The following is a 19473-nucleotide window of genomic DNA, read 5'->3' as shown; positions in this document are numbered from 1 at the left end:
AAGAGAGTCAAGAGGAAAAATAAGCTACTTATTCCTCATTCATGATCAAAATTTGGGAAATGCACGTGTGTGCTTTACCAATTTAAATTAAAGCAATTAGATACAGTCATGTTTTTGTATTCAAGAATACTTAAATAAGGAGGAATGAACCTTACCTCAGTCTCAGGATCAACTTGAAAAAATGTCCATAGAGTGCACAGTTGCTAGGTTTGTAGGAGAAATAAATATATTTTTAGATCAGCTGATACAGCTGGAAAAAGCAGACAAGCTTTTGGGTATGCAAATTCTTCATCGGGTCTTGAAAGTTTTTCTGGTATAAGAAAAGATACTGCTTCTCCGTGAACACACTGGGTATTCTGTATCTTCCTGTGCCAACAGGTGCAGTAAGATTAGTGGAAGTGCATGAGTCCTGCGTGACCCATATAAAACATTTCGGAAAGACAGGGGTTTGTGACACGGTAGGGGAAAGGAAGCACTCGCTGCAGGGCAAGGAGCAAACGGCTGTTACACTGTCCAGAGAGGTGGTGGAGGTCGATAGATAGTATCCTCAGATTCAGAAAGGAATTGCACCAATTCACGGAGATGTCCCAAACAGATGCTAAATGGAATAGGCAGGTGCAGACCTCGTAACATCTGTAGTGCTGTGATTGTGGATGCTGGCAGGAGGAATGGGCCACAGGGAGGGGCAGGCTAATATATTCTCCTGAAATAGCATTTCCTACTGTGTCTGTCAGAGTATTGTAATGGGTGAAACATTGTTTTGACCCAACTTGGTATTACTTAACTAATTAAATTCAGCTAATCAGTTGGTCTTGCAGAACCTTAAGCGTTGTCTCAGACCAGTGTTAAGGATTTAAACAAAATACCCAACTTGTGTATTTCATAGTCCCCAGCAAGCTTCTTTACACTCTTGAGAGTATTTGCATATTGATGAGAACAAATGAGATAGAAATCTTCCATTAAAAAGAAGAGTTATGTGTGATTATAAGCTAAGCTTCATTTTGGATGCGTGAGCAGCAAATGCATGCTCCAAGGGGTCTTTCTATTCTCTAGGGGAGCGTGTTCTCTTATAGAGGTGGAGTTACATTTTAAGTGGCATCCTTCGTTAGTAATTGTTTACAGAGTTGGTATGCTTAACTTTGGACTGTTTGATGAAAAGCATTAAACTTTATTGTGGGAAGTAGGATTTCTAGTTACGGGCTTGGTATTGGTATACATGTATTTGCTTATATGCTTGTTGAGTATCTTTCTTGCTTACAATAGGGTGCTTCTTGTTTTCATCATGGAATTCTTTAAGTGCCACGAATTCCAGACCGAGTGTATGCTTTTTGTTTAAACCTAATTTTGGGTTATCTTTTGGGGCTGTTGACTCCATTCTTTCGGTATTTCCTTGCTTTGGTTTACCGAAGAAGTGTGAGTCCAAACCTAAAGAAGGATATATTTTATGTATGTTTGATTATTTAGGTTTGTGTTGTGGTCATGAATCAGGTGAGTGTTTCTCTTTGTTTTAGGAAGAGGAACATTTTGCTGAATAAAGCGCAGTAGGCATGAGACTGCAGTGGCTGCTTAGTTTTCTCACCTGGATGAGTGTATGAGATTTATGGTTATTCCCTCTCCACAGCATCCCTCCTCAGTACCAACAGTGACTTAAGGGTTTAAGTGATCTCTTGTACCCTGGCACATCTGTACCTGTAGTGCTCCCTAAGCTGGGTGGTCTTGGCAGAACTGGGTTTGTGTTGTGTTTTTCTTTAAAAAGCACACATAGAAAAACATAACCAGAACACTTCATCTCAGTGTTTATGTTAAACTACTATAGAGTCCCAGTCAGAAACTACCATAGGAAATTATTTACATATGAAATTACTTCAGTAGGTCTCTGGGAACAAAGAAATTCCAAGGAGAAGAAGGAGACACGGGGGGCAGTGGTCTCCTGAGACAGACCAGCTGGGTCTGGAGGAGCAGGTGCAGGGGCTGGTGTTGGCTCTGCATGGAAGGTGCCAGGGTCCTAGCCCAGCCGGAGCCAAGCAGGCAGTTTCTCTGGTTTTCCCATCCGTTGTTTTCCTAGCTCCTTTTGTAGCCTCTTTATCAATGCCATCTTCCCTTTTCTGCATAGCTCTTTAAGAAACTTCTGGCATTCCCTGTGCCAAGTGGTATTATAAAACTGGTTAGAGAAACATGCCATGTTATTGTAATAATTACTGCTAGCATTTTCCCCAGCCTGTCAGAACATGTGCTTACCTCTTTTTCATAGATCATGGCACATAAAACTTCTGTGAGGCACTGCTAATGGGTGTCAAAGCAGGTTATCTTATGATAAAAGACAGGGTATAAATGAGATTTTTCTTCTGAGAAGTTCATAGACTGATTGCCTACACGTCTAGTCACAATAATAGCCTATATGCAGTATATTGATCCTGAACACAGGGTTTGCATTACTAGAAGAGTTCAGTACCATCTCCCCAATGTTACATTTCTTTGTGGAAGAAGGTGTAAAATCTCCATAATGTATCCAGTGCTCCAGTGGCTACTGAGAAGCTTTCCCTGATCCTATCTGGTAAAACCAGTAGGCTTTAATGGAGAATGTTAATAGCTTCTGATGTGCTTAGCCTAAATTTGTATGTTTTATTAAATTCAGATAATTTTTATTTGCTTTGGCCTTCCCACAGGAATTTAAATCTAGAATGGCAGGCCTGGATAATTAATGGTTTGGGTACCAGTTGTCACTAACCACTTGAGTTTTGAGTTATTTGAAGTCAGCTTCCCTTCTGCTGATGTGGGGCTTGACTTTAGAAGGAGGGGAGTGAGTGTCCTGGTGTGGGCTGTGAACCACACAGTGGGGACAGAGCCTGACAGTGCGAGCCTGGGGGCTCGTGTTGATTATCAGCACGTCACCTGAATAACTGAATAAAGACAGTAATGACAGAACCTTGATAGCAGATAATCCGTGTTTTGTTTTCACTGTAGAAAAAAGTCTCTTAAACAGTTTTTAAGGATTGTTTATTTTGCCCTAGTCTACCTGTTTGACCACCAAATTAAAATGAATAATGAAAGTGCATGCATTGTTATGAGGAATCTGCAAACAAAGGGAGCAAAGAGTAGATGCTGTGGAATAAAAAAATGTACAGATAAATGTAAAGTAAGTTTTAAATATCACTAGCTACTTGCAGGTAACAACAAGGAAAACAGCTTTTTTTTAGGGTGTTACTTTTGAGAAACTAATAGTCCAGGCCTGAAATCTGAGGAGAAAAGTACATGCTGCTGGTACCAACACAGCAATTCTTTTTAATATTATCAGAAACCAGCAGATCAAAATATTGCTGATTTGAAGTAATGTGATTTTTAGAACCTACCAGTAAAAGAGAATTATTTATACATGTTATCCTTCTATTCTTAATAACTTTTTTTTTGAAGAAGATGACAAGATCTTCATTATAACCAAAAGTAAACTTGAGTGTACATATGTCTGGAGGAAAAGCAAAAATTATTTGGAACATATGTCATGCTACAGAAAACAGTAACTTGAACTTTTCTGGATCTCATGGACTTCCTTTTTGCATTTTTTTGTATTGTTTGAGGCAGGAGAATTGTTCTTCAGGTTCCTCCACCCTTCAGGAATAGCATACTGTATTTACCGGCTACTTTTGTTGCTGTTCCTTCAAGGTTTTGCAAGTGTACATGATTACTAATTGATTTGGATGAAATTTATAGCTGTGTCATCATCATTGTATTTCCTGCTAGGATTTTCCTTTTGAAAGGGTTGGAGGAGGGAGAGTGCCATGTGACAACAATGCTTTGAGATCTTCATGTTGCTTTCATTATAGGCTACTTCCTATTTCCCCCCATCTGTGCAAATTTAGTTTAGTCCATTGATTTTCCAGAAATGAACACCCCAGTGCAAAATGTAAATTTAGTTACCAGGACTAAATTCTGATTCAGCGACTGAGTCCTCAAGAGGTCAATTGTGTCTCCATGAAAGCCTTCCTGGAATAGTGAATTTAGTACTGAAATATGTGTGATTAAGCGCTTGGCTTTGATAGGTATTCCTCTCTGATGGACTGAACTTCATCAGGGTTGAGGCATGCTTCTTACGAGTAGTGTTACACCAGATAAATGTGGTACTGTTTAGTCATTGGCTATGTTAGTGATTTTTTTTTTTTGGGGGGGTGGGGGATTTTTTTTTTTTTAGGGGGGGGTGGTGGTGGGTTGTGAAGACAACTTCAAGGTTCCTGTTCAGCAACTTTTTAAGAGAAATATTAAATTGACAAAATACTGCAGTGTCTAAATAACATCTAAAAACATTTTTTGAGCATGCTAAGATTTGAATGCTTGAAATACATTTTAGGTATTGAAGGCATTTTGTTTGTATTTTTGTGTTTAAAGAAAAACTATGGTAACATTGGTAAAAATATCAGTGTTCAGACCCGAAGACTTTAGGAAGGATTTGGGTGTATCTGGATGCCGGGACCTTCTCACTGTGGCTGTACACCACTCTGAGCCCATCTGCTCTTTCAAGAGGGTCAGCTCAAATCACTGTCTATGGGCCTGGAAATACTTTATTTTGTATTGTTGAGTTAATTATTTTATAATGCTAGGGTAGTGCAATGAAAGTGCATGACAGACTTGCAGTGAATTTTTTGCTTAAGAAAACATGTAGGGTGTGTTGTCTTTTTCTTTCTTTTCTTGCAGGAATCTTTAAGCAAGTCTTTGTCTCCGTGGCCTGATTTTCCAATAGCAGGAGCAATTTTCCCTAGTATTGGGGTGCTTTTGAGTCACACAGGTTTATAATTTAGTCTGCTATACAACCTGAAATAATTTCACGTATTACAAGAAGAAGATACATACTCTGGGAAAGTAATTGAATCTTGTAACACTCTGGGAGAAGTATACCAAGCTGTTGTCTTTTTTCTTTTTAACCGGAAAAAAATAGGAACTTATTTTATTTATTTATTTATTTTGACACATGCTCATGCAAACATATTTGAAATGTGCTGGTTTCATTTGGTTTGACATTGGAAAAGATTCTGAGGCCCAGTGCTTTCTTGTCACCTCCAAGGGAGGGAAATGAATTGGAAAACTGCATATTTCCAAAACCAAGTCCATCATAGCATACAATCCTGTTTTGAAAATGTTAGGAAAGCCTTATGAAATGAAAACAATTGTGAAGATCTCCAAAGTTGTCATGAAAGAGAATTTCTGTCTTCTGAGTGGCTTTGATTTATCCTTCATCTTCTTTTGAAGGGCTCTTGATCGATAGAAAGAAATGGTGAAGCAAGTTGTCCTAGGTATGGTGCATGGCAATTTTTTTTCTAGAATTAGAAAAGCAGTAGTAAAAGATTTCTAATGTATCAAAGTTTATAGGTGCTACCTAAAAATAGATGTGGTTGAAGTTCTGGATGTGTTTGTGTGCATGAGGGGAGAGCGCTGGCGGTGGCAGCCGAGACAAGGCTGGCCTGGTGGGGGACACTCGCTGGTTGTTGGGTGAATCCCTCTGCTGCTTCCAGAAAGGCTTTGTGTGGCTCCTTGTGTCACTGTTTTGTACGGTCTAGCAAGTTATGGCATGTTATGCTCAGAGCACGTGCCATCCGTATGCGTTAAAAGAGCCATTTGGAGCGTAAATGCATTATCTGTTCTGAAGTAAATGATAAAGTGTGTTATCGTTCATTTCCCACCAAAGAAGTGCAAGCTGCAGAAGGCAAAAATGTCATAGCTGTGCTGTTCCCATCGATCCCCGGTACAATACAAGGATGTCCTCATCCTTCCTCCCAGTGACGTTGTGCCAGGCGAGGCAGCGCAGCGAGGTGTCAGGAGGAGGCCGGGCCCCGCAGGGCACGCAGCCGCCTCCTTTGGCCTGCGCCCTCTCCTGTGGGTACGGGAGCTCAGTGTCACCTCATTTTCACAATCTCTAAAGGTTTCTTCTTTTGTTCCATGTTTGCTTTTTCCTGATTTCAGCATTCTTTCTGCATATTTCCTGTTCCTCCAGGAGAGGGAAGCTAACTCGGTGTGTTTGTCACCTAATGCTGGCCTTGCTCCCAGCCTCCAGCTTGGGCCTCCCTGTCCCCCCCTTGCCATTGACGCTACACGCTGCAGGTTCCTGATGTATAACATAAGAGAGTATCTCAGATGGAAATTGATGAAAGACCCATTTATGTGCTCAACAACAGCCTTTTCCTGTGGGTTATTTTCAGCATTGGCTCAGGAAATGTGTTTGTGAAGCTCCTTAGTACTCTGTTTTGTGTGGTGATATTTTAACTGCAGCAAGGACTAATTTAATCGTACATGTAAAACAGTAGGGGGTTTTGGCATAAAATAAGTGTTGGGAGAGAAAAGAGTCAAAATATTAACTTCAGTTTTTATTTAAATGCCAACAGTGGTATTATTATGCATGATTTACCCCACATTCACATTTGTTCCAATGAAAGTAGTTTTAATGAGTAGACTTGCAGAACTGTATGCAGCTATGTTGTCTCAGTGCCCTAGACATTGAGGTTAAGGAGTTGAGGTTAAGGAATGCAGGTTTGTTTTTAGATACTAGAATCCAAGAAATTTCTTTTAAAAACTTAAAGTTTACACAAGTTTAAATTTTCCTTGAGATGATTGTCTTTGTGCTTAGGTGGAACTGTTTCACCCAATCAAGCAGAAGTGGACAAAAAAAACCAACTCCCATTTATGTGGATAAACAAAAGGAATTTTATCAAAACCACCAATTCAATAAGTACAACGTAAGCTGATGGCTTGGTGATTTCAACTGCACTGAATTCAGTTGATATATATCCACATTTCCACTGGCGTTCCTGGGGGTCAGTTGTTCTGTATTGATTTTGAGATGAGCTGAAAAGTTCAGCGAAAGCATCTAAATCCCATTCTTCGTCTAACTGATGCAAAATACCAGAGGAAGAGAGCACAAGTCCGGTCTTGAGAACTGCTCTATTACTGTTTGCAGTGAGCATGTGCTGCTTTCAACCAAGCTACTTCATCCACTGTTTTTCAGCAGGCTGGCCAAGAAGCTCTGCCAGCTAACGTGCATGCAGACAGCCGTGTGTTTAAGAGTTAAGTCACTCTGTGTTTACTTTAGCTCTAAGTCACTAGCTTTTGAGTACTCTGATATTTAGTTTTCTTTCGTCATCTTCTAAGTATCTGCCACGTAAAAATTGCAGTGCGATGGGCTGTGCGTTATTTTTAAATTGAACAAGCAGCGTTTTGAAGAAAACCATTACAGCCCTGATTTCAGGGATTAAGTCACCAAAAAAGTAATAAAGATAATGATCAGTCAATACATAAGGTTTTAGGCCCTTCCATTGACTTTGGTTTTAGTTGATGATAAGTAGTTATACACTGGAATTTCATGGTAGTCCTGGCAAGGTAAAGTCAATTTTGCTTGAAATGGGTATTAATAGGAACTTTTGTTCCCCCTTTCCTAATTGCTAATGCATGGTTTTAGATTTTGTCATATAGTTTTCTAGAATTCTCTTCTGGTCCTGCTGTCCTTTCCCAGTAAACACTTCTCACTGGGGGGAGTGAAGATTTAGAGTAGCAGGTCCTGATTGCAAATAAGCACCATATGTTCATGGGCCTTCTCTATACTGTTTGTTAGCACTTCCGTGCCAGAAGTTTTTCCAAAAGTTTTGGCCCTGGGCATTCTGGATGTGCAGCTCTCCCTATGAAATAGGGCTGGAAACTAGCATTAATGGCAAGGGAAGGCAAAAAGCTGTAAATTCTGCAAAGACTTTATACTTTTACCTGCTTCTGAAGGTGCGAAATCCCTCATATTTTTGTGTGGCGATGAGAAGAACTGGTAGAGTCCTTCCCCTATGCAAGTCTCAAGGCAAGGGTTTAAATCCATGTGATTTGCTGCTGTGTTTCACTTTCCAGTACTAATGCAGAAGGCCAGCCCATGGTACCGGCATGGATTTTGGCTTGTTAAACCCACATGAAGTCCTCTGGTGTGCAGCAGTAACTCTGGCAGAGACAGGGTGATGGGGCCATGTGCTCTGCTCTTCATACCCATGCCGTGGTGCTGGGCAGCTGAATCGGTGTGCTGTGCACCACCTGTGGTGTGGCAGAGGTTGCTTCAGTAAACACATTGACATGATAAATAACGCAGGTCAGAGAACAGTTTTCTCAGAGACTTTTAGAACTGAGAGCTCTTTTTTTCATTATTATTATTTATTTTTTTAAATAAGGCTTTTCTGTGGTGAGCGTGGAAGCATCTGAAGCATGCATGTGTGTTTATGCTGAACTTTCCAGGGAGCGGGGGAATTGTCAACAAACGGTCCAGCAGAAACTGAGAAAGGCTGCATGCAGTGCCTGCGGGAGGCTGCCTGCAGTGGGAGCCGGTCTGGCGGCTGCTGACATCGGTGCTGGATGTGGCAGTGGCCTCCGAGCCACACTTCTCAAGTCGTGCACTAATGTGCGTGCACAGCGAGCGGTACAGAGCATAGCGTGCCTGAAGTAGGGCGGCTGAAGAATGGGTTGAATGGATTGGTTTAGTATAAATTAAAAAAAAAAAAAAAAGGACAAAACTGTAACTGTGAAACACATAGCAAATGCCTTGCTTATTTTTACTTAAAATGAGAATCAAACTATTTTTTCTTCTTGTTGAGGAGAGCAATAATGGCTATCTTGACCTGAGGATAACAAACACAAAAACAAATGCTTCAGGCTGCAAATGCTGGGATCGCCTGGTTCCAGCAAGTCAGGTGCTGCAGTTTGCCATGTGCCCAACCAAGTGCAGAGTTGCCGGTGTCACCAGCTGAATGCAGTGCCAGCTGGCAGCAGGGCCTCTGAGAGCCCCTTGCCCAGAAAATCCAGGTGTGAGCAGGGGCAAATCCAGAGGTAAAGACCAGGACAAAGAGGGCGGTGCCTTGCATAAAACATTTTCCATTTGAGTTGCTCAGCTGGAAGCAGGTTGCTTCTGTTTGCTGGCTGTGCTAACTGAGGAGTGTTTATGCTGGTAATTCTATCCTTAAAGTTCCCTAGCCAGCCTGGAGAGAATATACCAGAGGAATTATAAGTGATGCAAATAATCATAAATTCATTGGTCTGGTTTGCTTGATACTTGTTTTGTGATGCCTTTTTTTTTTTTTTTTAATTTAAATATGATATATGTCTGATTTTTTTTCCCTCAGCAATGTCAACTATGGAAGGACAGCTCACAAAAATAACTAATGGATCTCAGAGGCATGGTCTGTTCAGTGGTTGTAAAAACAAAATAAATAAAAGAGAGATCAAGATTAGCTGTCTGTCACATTCCCTAGCATCAGACCCATAAAAACTCCCGGTCTGTTGCCTTTTTTTTTTTTTTTTTTTTTTCTTACTATTAGTCCAAATAACACCAAGAGCATATTGAAATCATTGAGTTGTCCTTATTGCAAAACTTAAAAGCCTTAAAAGCATAACTTTAAAGCTGCCTTGTAAAATGCTGTTTGAAAGGACATCGTGCCAAGTGGCTCTTATTGCAGAGAAGCACCGTTTTTGGCAGAGAAGGTGAAGCCCCGTTAGCTTGTCTGCAGCAAGGCATCCAATGCCCAGTGTTGGCAGCCAAGCTGGCACCACCAGAGCTGCAGCGATACTCGTGAGTGTTTCTGACACTGCCCTCTGCGCTGGAGAAGAAAGTCATAGTCTCAGCTTGAGCTCTTCCCAGCCATGCAACTGTCATTAAAGCCAAGATGTGACCAGTGCTGTAGAAGTAACTAAGATAAGTAAGCCAACTGGTCCATGCTGCGTTTCATCCTCACTTGTTGCTTGCTGGTCCAGTATGTCTGAATGAGACACAGAAATCAGGGAGATGTGAAGATGACGATGAGGGAGGGAAGTTCAGTAAGAGCTAAAATGGTCAATAGTTGCTGGCATCAGAGAATCTGAAGTTTAAATAATGAGGTTATGATGGATTAGGGTCCCAAAAAGGAAATACAGGCTAATCTTCAAGATGGTTGTGGAGCTGAGATGTTGAAACAAAATGTAATATGTCCAAAAAGCACATTAATTGATGCCTTTATTAATCTTGAGATGATCACTAATGCCTTCATAGATTTCCTTAAGACTTCCACAGGAGCTCATTAGTGATCTTGGCTAGTATTCATTATTATCTTTGTGTTTTGCCAAGTATACTTGCTTTCGACAGCTGATTTCCTTTTTTTCAAAACAAAAAACAAAACACACCTGCAGCAAATAAATGTGAAAAACATTGAAGTATATTAAATAAAAAGTATCAAATTAAAACAAAAGGAAGCTCACTAAACAAAATCAAACAATTGTGGCAATAATTTCCCTTCTGCTTTGGCATTCCAAGAGCATCTTCTGCTGTCCTGAGTGCCCAGATCATATAATTGCTTCTCAAATTGTCAGAAGCATACGCCTAGGATCCACTGTAGGGTCAGTCAGCGAGGCATGCTGTCATACCTACAGCTATTACAAGTATGAAGTGCTATGAAGAAATGTAACAGCCTTATCAGCTCTCTCCTCCACAGACCCACAGTCAATATGCTTTTAGGTCATTAAAATAAACAAACAAACAAACCACACAGCTGAATGTTCCTTATTTGTTTAAATTGATTGTGTGGGCTGGAGGTATTTAAACTAGAAGTAGATGAACAGCAGTAGGTGAGATGAAAGCAACTGTGAAAGGCTTGTGAAATGGTATATCAAATAGAAAAAGGAGTTGAGATCCTACGAGCTATGATACTAAGCTATCATATCATGATAGCTTATTTGCTCTCTTATGTTTTGTTGTGTATTTTTTAGTTTAGTATAAACCGAAGTTTGTGTAATTTTTGCCTGTATGTTGAAGGCTTCCTTAAAAATAAGATGAAACAACAAAAAAAAAAAAAACAGGACATAAAGAAGAAATACTGGGAGAAGAGACAGAAGTATAAATATGTGAGCCACTCCTGCAAAAAGCATGAGAGATAACTTTATGCTTTTAGCAGAACGTTATGTGCTGAGTTTGTTCATTCAGCATTCCTACTTATTTTTGATTATTTAGTAGAAATAGAGATACCGCTTAAAATTTAAGAAAATGTGTATAAAGGAGCAATGTGGATGAATCTATACGAAGAAATAATTTGAAGCTGTGAAAACTTGCTTTTATAGTTATGGTGATTCTGCATATGAAGTTAATTCCAAGGTGCTGTTAACATACTTAATGCTGGGGACATTGCAAGGCAGAGAATCTCTGAATCATCTCAGTCAAGCTTAAAATAACAATTGCTTTCTGAATGATTTGGGAACCAAGACTGAAATGTTTATTGTGACTTCAGGCTATAGTGTCCTATGCAGCGTCTAAATCAACAATGCCTGAAAGCAAAGCCTCAGGCGTGTTTGGACCTTCTATACTCATACACATAAACAGTACAGCCATCAAGCTCTTCCAGCTAGAAAAATAAATCCTATTCTGATTAGCAGAAAAAAATGTGAATCTGTGGTTCCAGTCTGGCAGTTTAACCAATTTGCTAAAAAGAAAAAATAATAATAATAAAAACTATGCTGGTGGTTTAGCTTTTGAAAGTTTTTTTGCTTGTACAAGCCTCACTGAATACCTTAGTTTATAAAGCTGCAAACAGTAGAGCTGCCAAATGTAGTTTTTACACGAAAGAAATACATGTGGGAATAAACACTTGCAGTTTCAAGTTACAGTATTTGAGGTAAGGTGTTTTGGTCATGTTTTGAATATAATAAGGATTTTTGTGGTGCTCAGGATAGGATTTATTTTTCTGTTGGGAGTAGCTTGGTGGCAGTTCTTTATGTTATGAAAATTTCATCCTGTTTGTCTGACTAGGACTGGCATGTTTTGTTTCATTAGTGTTCTGCTGTTGCATTAGGAACATCCGGCACAATGCAAACGCTTCACCCCATAAACTGCTTCACTCCAAAGCAGATTGACACCCCTTTAGCTCTGCGTGTCGAAAAAGCCCCACATCTATATTTAGGTAGGTTGCTCACATGGTATGACAGGGTATTCTTACTCAGTGGGTAGTAGGGTGAGCTGGCAGTGATGGTGTTTCACATGACTGATAATGCAGAAGTTTCTCTCAGTAGTGCAGTGGGTAGGACAAGGAATCGTGATGAAGAGGGAACAAGATAGAGGGAGGTATTTGCAGGATATTGTGCACTGCCAGAAGAGGTGCTTAAAAAATAACCACTACTGCGTGCCTGTGGTATTTTGAAAAAGGAGAATTGATATCTGGGGAAAAAACCTTCTGTTTATTTTAAGATTTACTATTATTTCCAAACTCATTTAAAGGCTATGAGGAATTTCAGTTAGTCTAGAGATAATTTTAAGTGAACTATATATACACTTGTGATACAGATGGACTAAGAGAGAAAAGTACAGAGAGAGTAATCCGTATATACAAAACCACTTTCTGTTTTGTCAGAAAAGCCATGGTGTTTGTGATGAAAGGTTGAGGCAAAAGGTGCAAGGAGAGTCACGTATTCTCCCACATGTGGCTGATAAAAGCCAGTCAACGTAGGGACACTGTCACAGCCTTCCCTGAAGAGGAGGACAAACCCACAGGTTTGCATCCCATCCCTGAGCATGCGGCTTGTTCAATTCTGGAAATTGTGCAGGTGTGATGTGCCTTTTGATCATTATCCATCTACTCATCCGTTGTGGATTTGTTTTCAGAAGAAGGAAAAGAAAACCAAAGACAAACACAGAACAGCCAAAAGATAAAAGCATCAGGTGGAAGAACCTGAGGGATGCGTTAGGCTGTGAGCTGAAGAAACACAGTATGAAGATGAACAGCAGTTGCTCTGAGGTGCTTTGGCTCTTGGGGCAGATGCTGCAGGAAAGATTTGGTGGATCAGTTTCCTTTATGGGAACAGCACTTATAGCATGGGAATGTGCATACATGCCATGAGGTCAAGAAAAGGAGCTCATTCCTTAAACATCAATGTAATTCACAGGAATAAAAAAAAAAAAAAAACCACAATACTGAACAGCTCTAATCTGCAGACTTACTAAACATCCTAAATCAATAGTAGTTAGTTACTGAAAACTTCAATTTTTTCAACTAAATGTTTCTGGTAAATAAGCAGATTATTCTTGCATTTAGAAAATTCTTATCACAGGCCAACTGATTTGTTCCTCATGCTTCAGTGACGACTGGGTTATGTTTGTGCAAGCAGAATACAGCCTCACCTAGAAATATGCTTGCTTCTGACTTCAAAAAGAGCAGGTTTTCAACAAGTTCATGTGTTGGCACTTGTCTGGAAGCATTTAGATGGAAAATGATAGCAAAATCTGAGAATATTCCTGTGTCATGTGCTTAGGCGAAAGATCTATGATTTCAACGAGTGTGAAAGTAACATTTTTGTGGTGTGAAGAGATCCTACTTAAAGGAAATTAAAGCACCAGTTAAAACAAATACTAAGGATAGGAAAAAGGGAAGAAAATGTCCATTAACAAAGGTAAATACTAATGAATAGGAGACTAAAAAGTGAATTCTGATGTGGTTAGAGATAAAGCTCTTAATGCACTTTGCAATGGAAAAAGTCATTCCAGATCAGTATAGATTCAGTGCTAGATGCAAATGATAAAATGATAGAAAAGAAAGAAATAGCAGGAATTATTTTTTTTGATTCTCAACCTGCAAGCAGAGAGGTAGATATACCTTGTGTAACGTCACAGATGAAATAAAGATGTCTGTCATCTATAAAATAAAAAGATAGGAGATGGCATCTGCTAAAATTAAACATTTTCAGACCAACAAGTCATTGGGCTGTGAATTAAATGGACTAGATGAGGAGTTTTCTGAATTGCTGAAGTTAACAAATAACTGTGGAAATATTAGAGCCCGGCTACTGCAGCTGCAGGAGGGAAAGCCTCGTTTTCTGCTTTCCTGAAACTCGTGGAGCTTCTGCAGGAGCCATCACTGGCATTCTCCGTGTTTGTCTGTGCTGTGTGAGGTTGATATTCTCCAAACCGAAATCCCTGGGTGTTTCCATGCTCCCAGGGTACCACAGCCTCATCTCAGTCTCTCGTCTGGACCCAGTGATGAGCCCGCAAGCTCTTCTCCCCACCTCCCCAGTTCGGCTGTGGGAGACAATAAGTGCGTGGGTGTTTCCCTTGTCCTTCCTGTGTTGCTTTAACAGAACGAAGCTATTTTGGTCTTTTCTATGTCTTATGGCTGACCAAGGTCTGTCCACAGGCCAGCTTATTTTGTCTTCATCTCTAAATATCTTTCCGTTTGGGATCAGCATTTGTTTGCTGTTTTGTTTTTTTTCAGTCTCTGCCTTGAGCACTGAATAATCAACACCTTGCCGTAGCTGCCAGAGCATCCTTGCACAGTTGGTATTCTTCATTTCAGCTATTCAAAGAAAGGTGACCGGCAGCTGCTTCCCATGGGATCCACACTGATACGCTTTCTTTCTGGTAGCTATCACGTTTGGAGGTGGTGGGTGTAAAGAATTGCCCTCCATCTCTGCTTGCTTGTGACTCGATAAGTCTTAACCATCCCTTGTGTAGGGAGGCACTGGGCATCTGTGGAAAGAAATCTGTAGCTGTGAGAGATGTTAGCTGCATGAAATTAGGTGTTGGTCAGCACGATAACGTCTGTGCTGGCTACAACAGCCATGGGGTTAAGGGGTTGCTGCATTTGCTTTTGGTTTTGTAGAACAGCTAATCACTTTTTGTCTCATATCACAATAAACTTGTGGCATCCTGGCATCTTTATGTAGACCTTGAACACGGATTTTGTGACTTTTGACACTGCTTAAGTGTAATTTAAAATGATTAGATATTCTTAAGGATTAAAACTAGGACCACAGGGATTTGCTGTGTTTCTGTGTGACTTTATCAAAACTTCAGGCTCTGTTTCCTCTAGTCATTTTGTTTTCTTCTTTAGCTTTCTCTAAACCGCACCCCACCCCCATTTCATTTTCTTCTAGAAATGCATTTCTTAAATCTGTTAAAGTTGTCAAGGCTAGTTAGAGAATGAAGGCCGTGTGCCTGTCTCATGCAATTTCTGTGCTGCAAATACAGCTGAAGCAAATGAAAAGAGACCTCTGTAATCTTCATACAGCAGCAGAACACTGTTATATTTTATGGCTTTGACAGCTACCTGCAAGGTGTCTGTCTCTGGGGATAGGGTTTTTAAATCAAAAGATCCAGCTTTCTTGTTTTTAAGAAGTATTGGGCAGAACAGTTATAATATTGCCATTCCTGATGCGGTTGTTTAGCTAGCTTTGATAGCATTGATAAATAGCATTGATAAATAGCCTTGTATGTGTACTTGCGTCTAAAATTTCAGACAGAAAGCTCCAGTCCGAGCACTGCATCTGGAGCAGGTCCTGTTGTTACAAGAGAGAGGGAAGAAAAAAAAACAACACGATGTTTCTTTATCCTTCTGGCACACAGTACAAATGTTATGCTATACGTGCATGTAGCAAAAAGAGAACAGAGTTATCATATTTGCTGTCAGGTAAACTCTGAAGAACAAGAATAACATAAATACTCCAAACGTCCCAAGGCTTTTGGCTGCTGTCAGTGAGTGTTGTGCAAGTACCAGCTTAGATAAAGCATTGCAGAGTTGTGGGTCCGCTGTAGAAAATCCTACTGCTGTCATCGTGTTCAGATTACACACTACTGTTCTTGATGCTTGTGATACCAAGCACACCAGTTATTGTGGGGTAAAGCAGAAAGCTTTAAAGTATGGTATGCTTAGCAACTGTATATATTTTAATTTTAGGTCCTTAGAGGAGCACCATGATCATCCTGGCATGGTGATGGGAGATCTTCAGTCAGATGAAGAAGATATTGTGAACAGTTCCGATGAAGATGATGACACGAATTCTGATTCCAGCAAAGGGGAGCCTGATTCTCAAGATCAGGTATTTTTTTTATCCTTATCTTTTGGAGCTATTCCTCCCTCCTGTATGCACTATTTAATGAGAACCTGTTGGGATATTTTCAAATAAAAGGCATTGAGTCAATGTAACTTTATATATTCCATACCTTCATTCTTATTGTTTAGTGCATTTTTTCCAAAACTTTGATTTGTAAACAGTATCCTAATATTAATAGAGTGAGTTTGAAAACATGCTATTAGAAAGTGCTGCTTGGCACATTTGTTCTTAGTCTTTCCCTGAGTTGCTGAGCTGCAGACTTCCCTGTTGTGCTCATCTAGAAGTTACACGCACAGATGTGTATTCAGAGATGTTCAGTTTTGAAATGGTCAGGCTTGTAAATAGCTTGTTAATGAGGCTGCCTACTCCTCATGGATCCTAGAGCGCGCAATGTCTCTTCTGCCCTGAGTTTAAAATCATTTGGTTTGTCAGCCTTGGTGAAACCCAAGGAAAGGGATCAGATGAAGGTTGCAAGGTCTGAGGCGTTCCTTCTGGAAAATCTCTTGGAAGCTGTAGTTTTGCCTGGATAGTCCTGTTTCAGGGGGTTGGCCATGCAGTGAAGGCTGTGTTCCAGTAACCACTTTGTCTATGCAAACAGCTTTCTTGCGTTCACATGGTCTGCTAACTGACATGTAAGTGATCACTGCATAACACTGCTTGGCACACGGGACATACGTGACCAAAACAATTTTTAATTCTTCCTTTTCAATGGACTGAAAAACGGGAGGCTCCACCTGCTTTCCAGTATTTAGGTTCCTTAATTGACTCCTTTGGTGCTGAGGCCTGTCACTGTAAGGCTGCAGGACCACCTCTAAGGCCCTTGGAGGGAGTGAGAGTCATGGTCACCTGTGTGAAGGTCAAGGTCTGCCTTTCTGCTAGCATCTGCGACCACCAGATCAGAATGATTTCCCCTCTTTAAATCTTATTTCCTTTTTATATGAGGAACAAGGAGACAGTGCTAACTATTTAAAATGAAATTAAAATCGGAGTCCCATCCCTCTTCTCACAGAAGAAAACACTTTCTTGCATCTTGAAGAAGGGTGTTTTTTTTTTTTTTAGTCCTGGCAGCCCTAACACCAGCATGCTTATAGAATATTGCCTCTCCTCAGTACCAGCTCTAGTGGCACTCATCCCCTTCCAAGTGGAGCTTTGTTTTCTTTGATGGTAGACTTGGTTCCTTTCAAAAAACAAAAAAACAAACAAACAAAACAAAACAAAAACACCACCATGACACCAACAAAAAAATACTGCAGTGAGACTTCTCAGTGCTGGAAGGGAAGATTAGGTAGTGTTGTGTCAGGTCTGAATTTTGACTGTACTAGATCTGAGAGGAATAAATGTGGGGAGGGAAAAGCTTATTTCTGTGTTACTTAGCAGAATTGCATCTGTACAGAAGCTAGCTGTGTGCCCCTAAAAATGCCCTCAACCTTCTGTGACAGCAGTTTTGCAGGAAAAAGAGTCCCTGTTAGGAGGCTTCTCAGACAGGTTTTAGGGGATGTGTGCTCACCACCAAGTAATTCAGAGCTTGTTTTGAAGCATCTGCTCATCAGCTTGCTCCAGCCAGCTTGCAGCACGTGCGGCCGGCAGCTGGGGATTAGCAGCGACCTGCTCTCGCCTAGAGCTTCCTCACAGCTCCTGCAGCTGTGGAAGGGAATGAAGCAATCAATGCATGGGTCCTCAGCTGTTTTTGTTTTTGTTTTTATTTTTCCCTACCACAAGCATCTGGCTGTTTTGATGCTTTCTGTCCATTAGTGCAGTCACAAGGCTCCTTTCCAGGAGAACATCTGAGAGGGAGCCCAGTCCATATCCTTCACGTCTCCAATTTAGACTCTTTTAGGCCCAGAGGATCTGCTGGCTGAACAAATGCAAAATGGCCTTTTCACTGCCATCTGGTATGTGAAAAGTCTTTCAAAGGGGGCTGAAAATGGACTGTGATGTTTCATTTTGTAATTGTTTTCCATTACCATCTTGTTCTCAAAATACTAATTTTCATCTAATTTGCAACTCTCAGATCCACCGTGATACCTTGCTTTGCATAATGGAAGCATTTGTGAGTTCAGTCTTGCAGTCAGTGTTGTCAGCTGTGCTGTCTAAAAAGGGATTGAGGCCCGAGGATGGGTGTTACAATCTTGCCTACATCTGATTGACCCTCACTGGGTGGATCTAAGTACTTTTTGGACATGAGCATAATTTTAGAAGTTAAATCCCAGCTCGGTGCATAGTTGTATATAAAATACATAATGTATTTTGAATGTGTGTAATGCAGCACGAAATTACTAAATTTAGAAAGTAATTTAGTAATTTGGGACTGTCAATTGAATTAAAATTAAAATCAATAATAATAATCTGGATTTATTGAATGTTACAATATAATTAAAACCAACCTATGAATATCATCAATTCCACTGTTTGATTCCCAGCACTAGAGAATTGTTGATAGGTTGGGAGAAGAACTAAAACTGTAGATGAATTTTGCAGCATTAGTGCTCAAGATTCATATGTGCAATGCCACTGATACCCGATTTTCAAAATAAGCTGTTCAGTGCCTGTGCTTACTATATTCAATGCAGTGTCCTCAGGGCTTCGATTGCATTTGTCTTCTTTATGATGTTTTAGTCCTCCTCTTCCATGCATTTTCTTTGCAGCCCATTGAAATGGAAGCCTGAATATGTAATAGATGTAGTGACAGCTGGCAGCAGAGAGGCATATGGCAAACCATGAGAGCTGTAATGGAAAAAGGTGCATTTTTACTGAGGAAATTATACATGGGTGTTACTGAGCAGAAAAAAAAATATTTGCATCTTGACACCTACCCCCTTTTACATTGCTATATCTGTTCACTTCTATCTGGTGTTGAACAGTAACCTCGACTTTTGGAAGCCATATGTGTGTATATAAATTAAAAACAAACAAACAAACAAACAAAAACAAAAAACACATCATCTGAACAGTGTCCCAGGTAGATTATGAAGCTCACACTTGGGTAGTTTCACAGTATGGCTGCTATGTATTCCAGGAAATCTTTTGGTAGATTGTCAGAAGCTGACTTTTCTGTTCTGTGTCATATTTTTTCTCCTTCCATCTTTTTCAATAAAGTCTCTGTTTCTTTTAAGGTATTTATGAAAGTTTACTGCAAAAACTACTGATGCTGTAATAAACAGGAGATAATGAATAATATACATGTATTATCCACACTTCACTACTTTCACTAACCAATAATTATCACTTCCTAGTACTTCATTCATTATGGGCACAAGTGCTTCCTGTAACAATTAAATAGAAAGGCTGATAGTTATATAAAAAGCTACTGTTAGCTATTAGTGTTATTTCTAGCTAGAAACTAAATTGTTTTTTACACAGATCCTGGAAAGCCGGGAGATTTCAAAGCAATATAAAACACTTCTATTAGAAATAATTAGTGAATAATTACATTGGATTTGAGGAACTACTAGCCTGAAATGATCTTTACAAGAGTTTTATCAGGTACATAATATAACATATAATTTTATTTGTAGGGCAAGACATCTGGAAAGAAGACAAAAGTTTACCATATTGCCAAGGAGATCATGAGCTCAGAGAAAGTGTAAGTGTCAATACTTAACATAAAAGTTACTCAGTGTATATTAATTG

The 19473-nt window shown here is 40.0% G+C and overlaps 1 protein-coding gene across 1 annotated transcript in view; it reads left to right on the top strand.

The window, feature by feature from the left end:
- Positions 1–19473, top strand: part of FGD6 (FYVE, RhoGEF and PH domain containing 6) — a 68570-nt gene that overhangs the window by 10524 nt on the left and 38573 nt on the right. The window contains exons 3-4 of the mRNA XM_084535754.1: positions 15687–15828; positions 19359–19426. Coding sequence (XP_084391880.1) covers positions 15687–15828; positions 19359–19426 — 210 coding nt within the window. The remainder of the gene's footprint in view (positions 1–15686; positions 15829–19358; positions 19427–19473) is intronic.

Source organism: Aythya ferina, assembly GCF_964211825.1.
Source record: "Aythya ferina genome assembly, chromosome: 1".
In the NCBI taxonomy this organism is placed as follows: Eukaryota; Metazoa; Chordata; class Aves; order Anseriformes; family Anatidae; genus Aythya; species Aythya ferina.
Note: the sequence above shows the minus strand (reverse complement) of the source record. Positions and strands in the feature narration are given on the sequence as shown.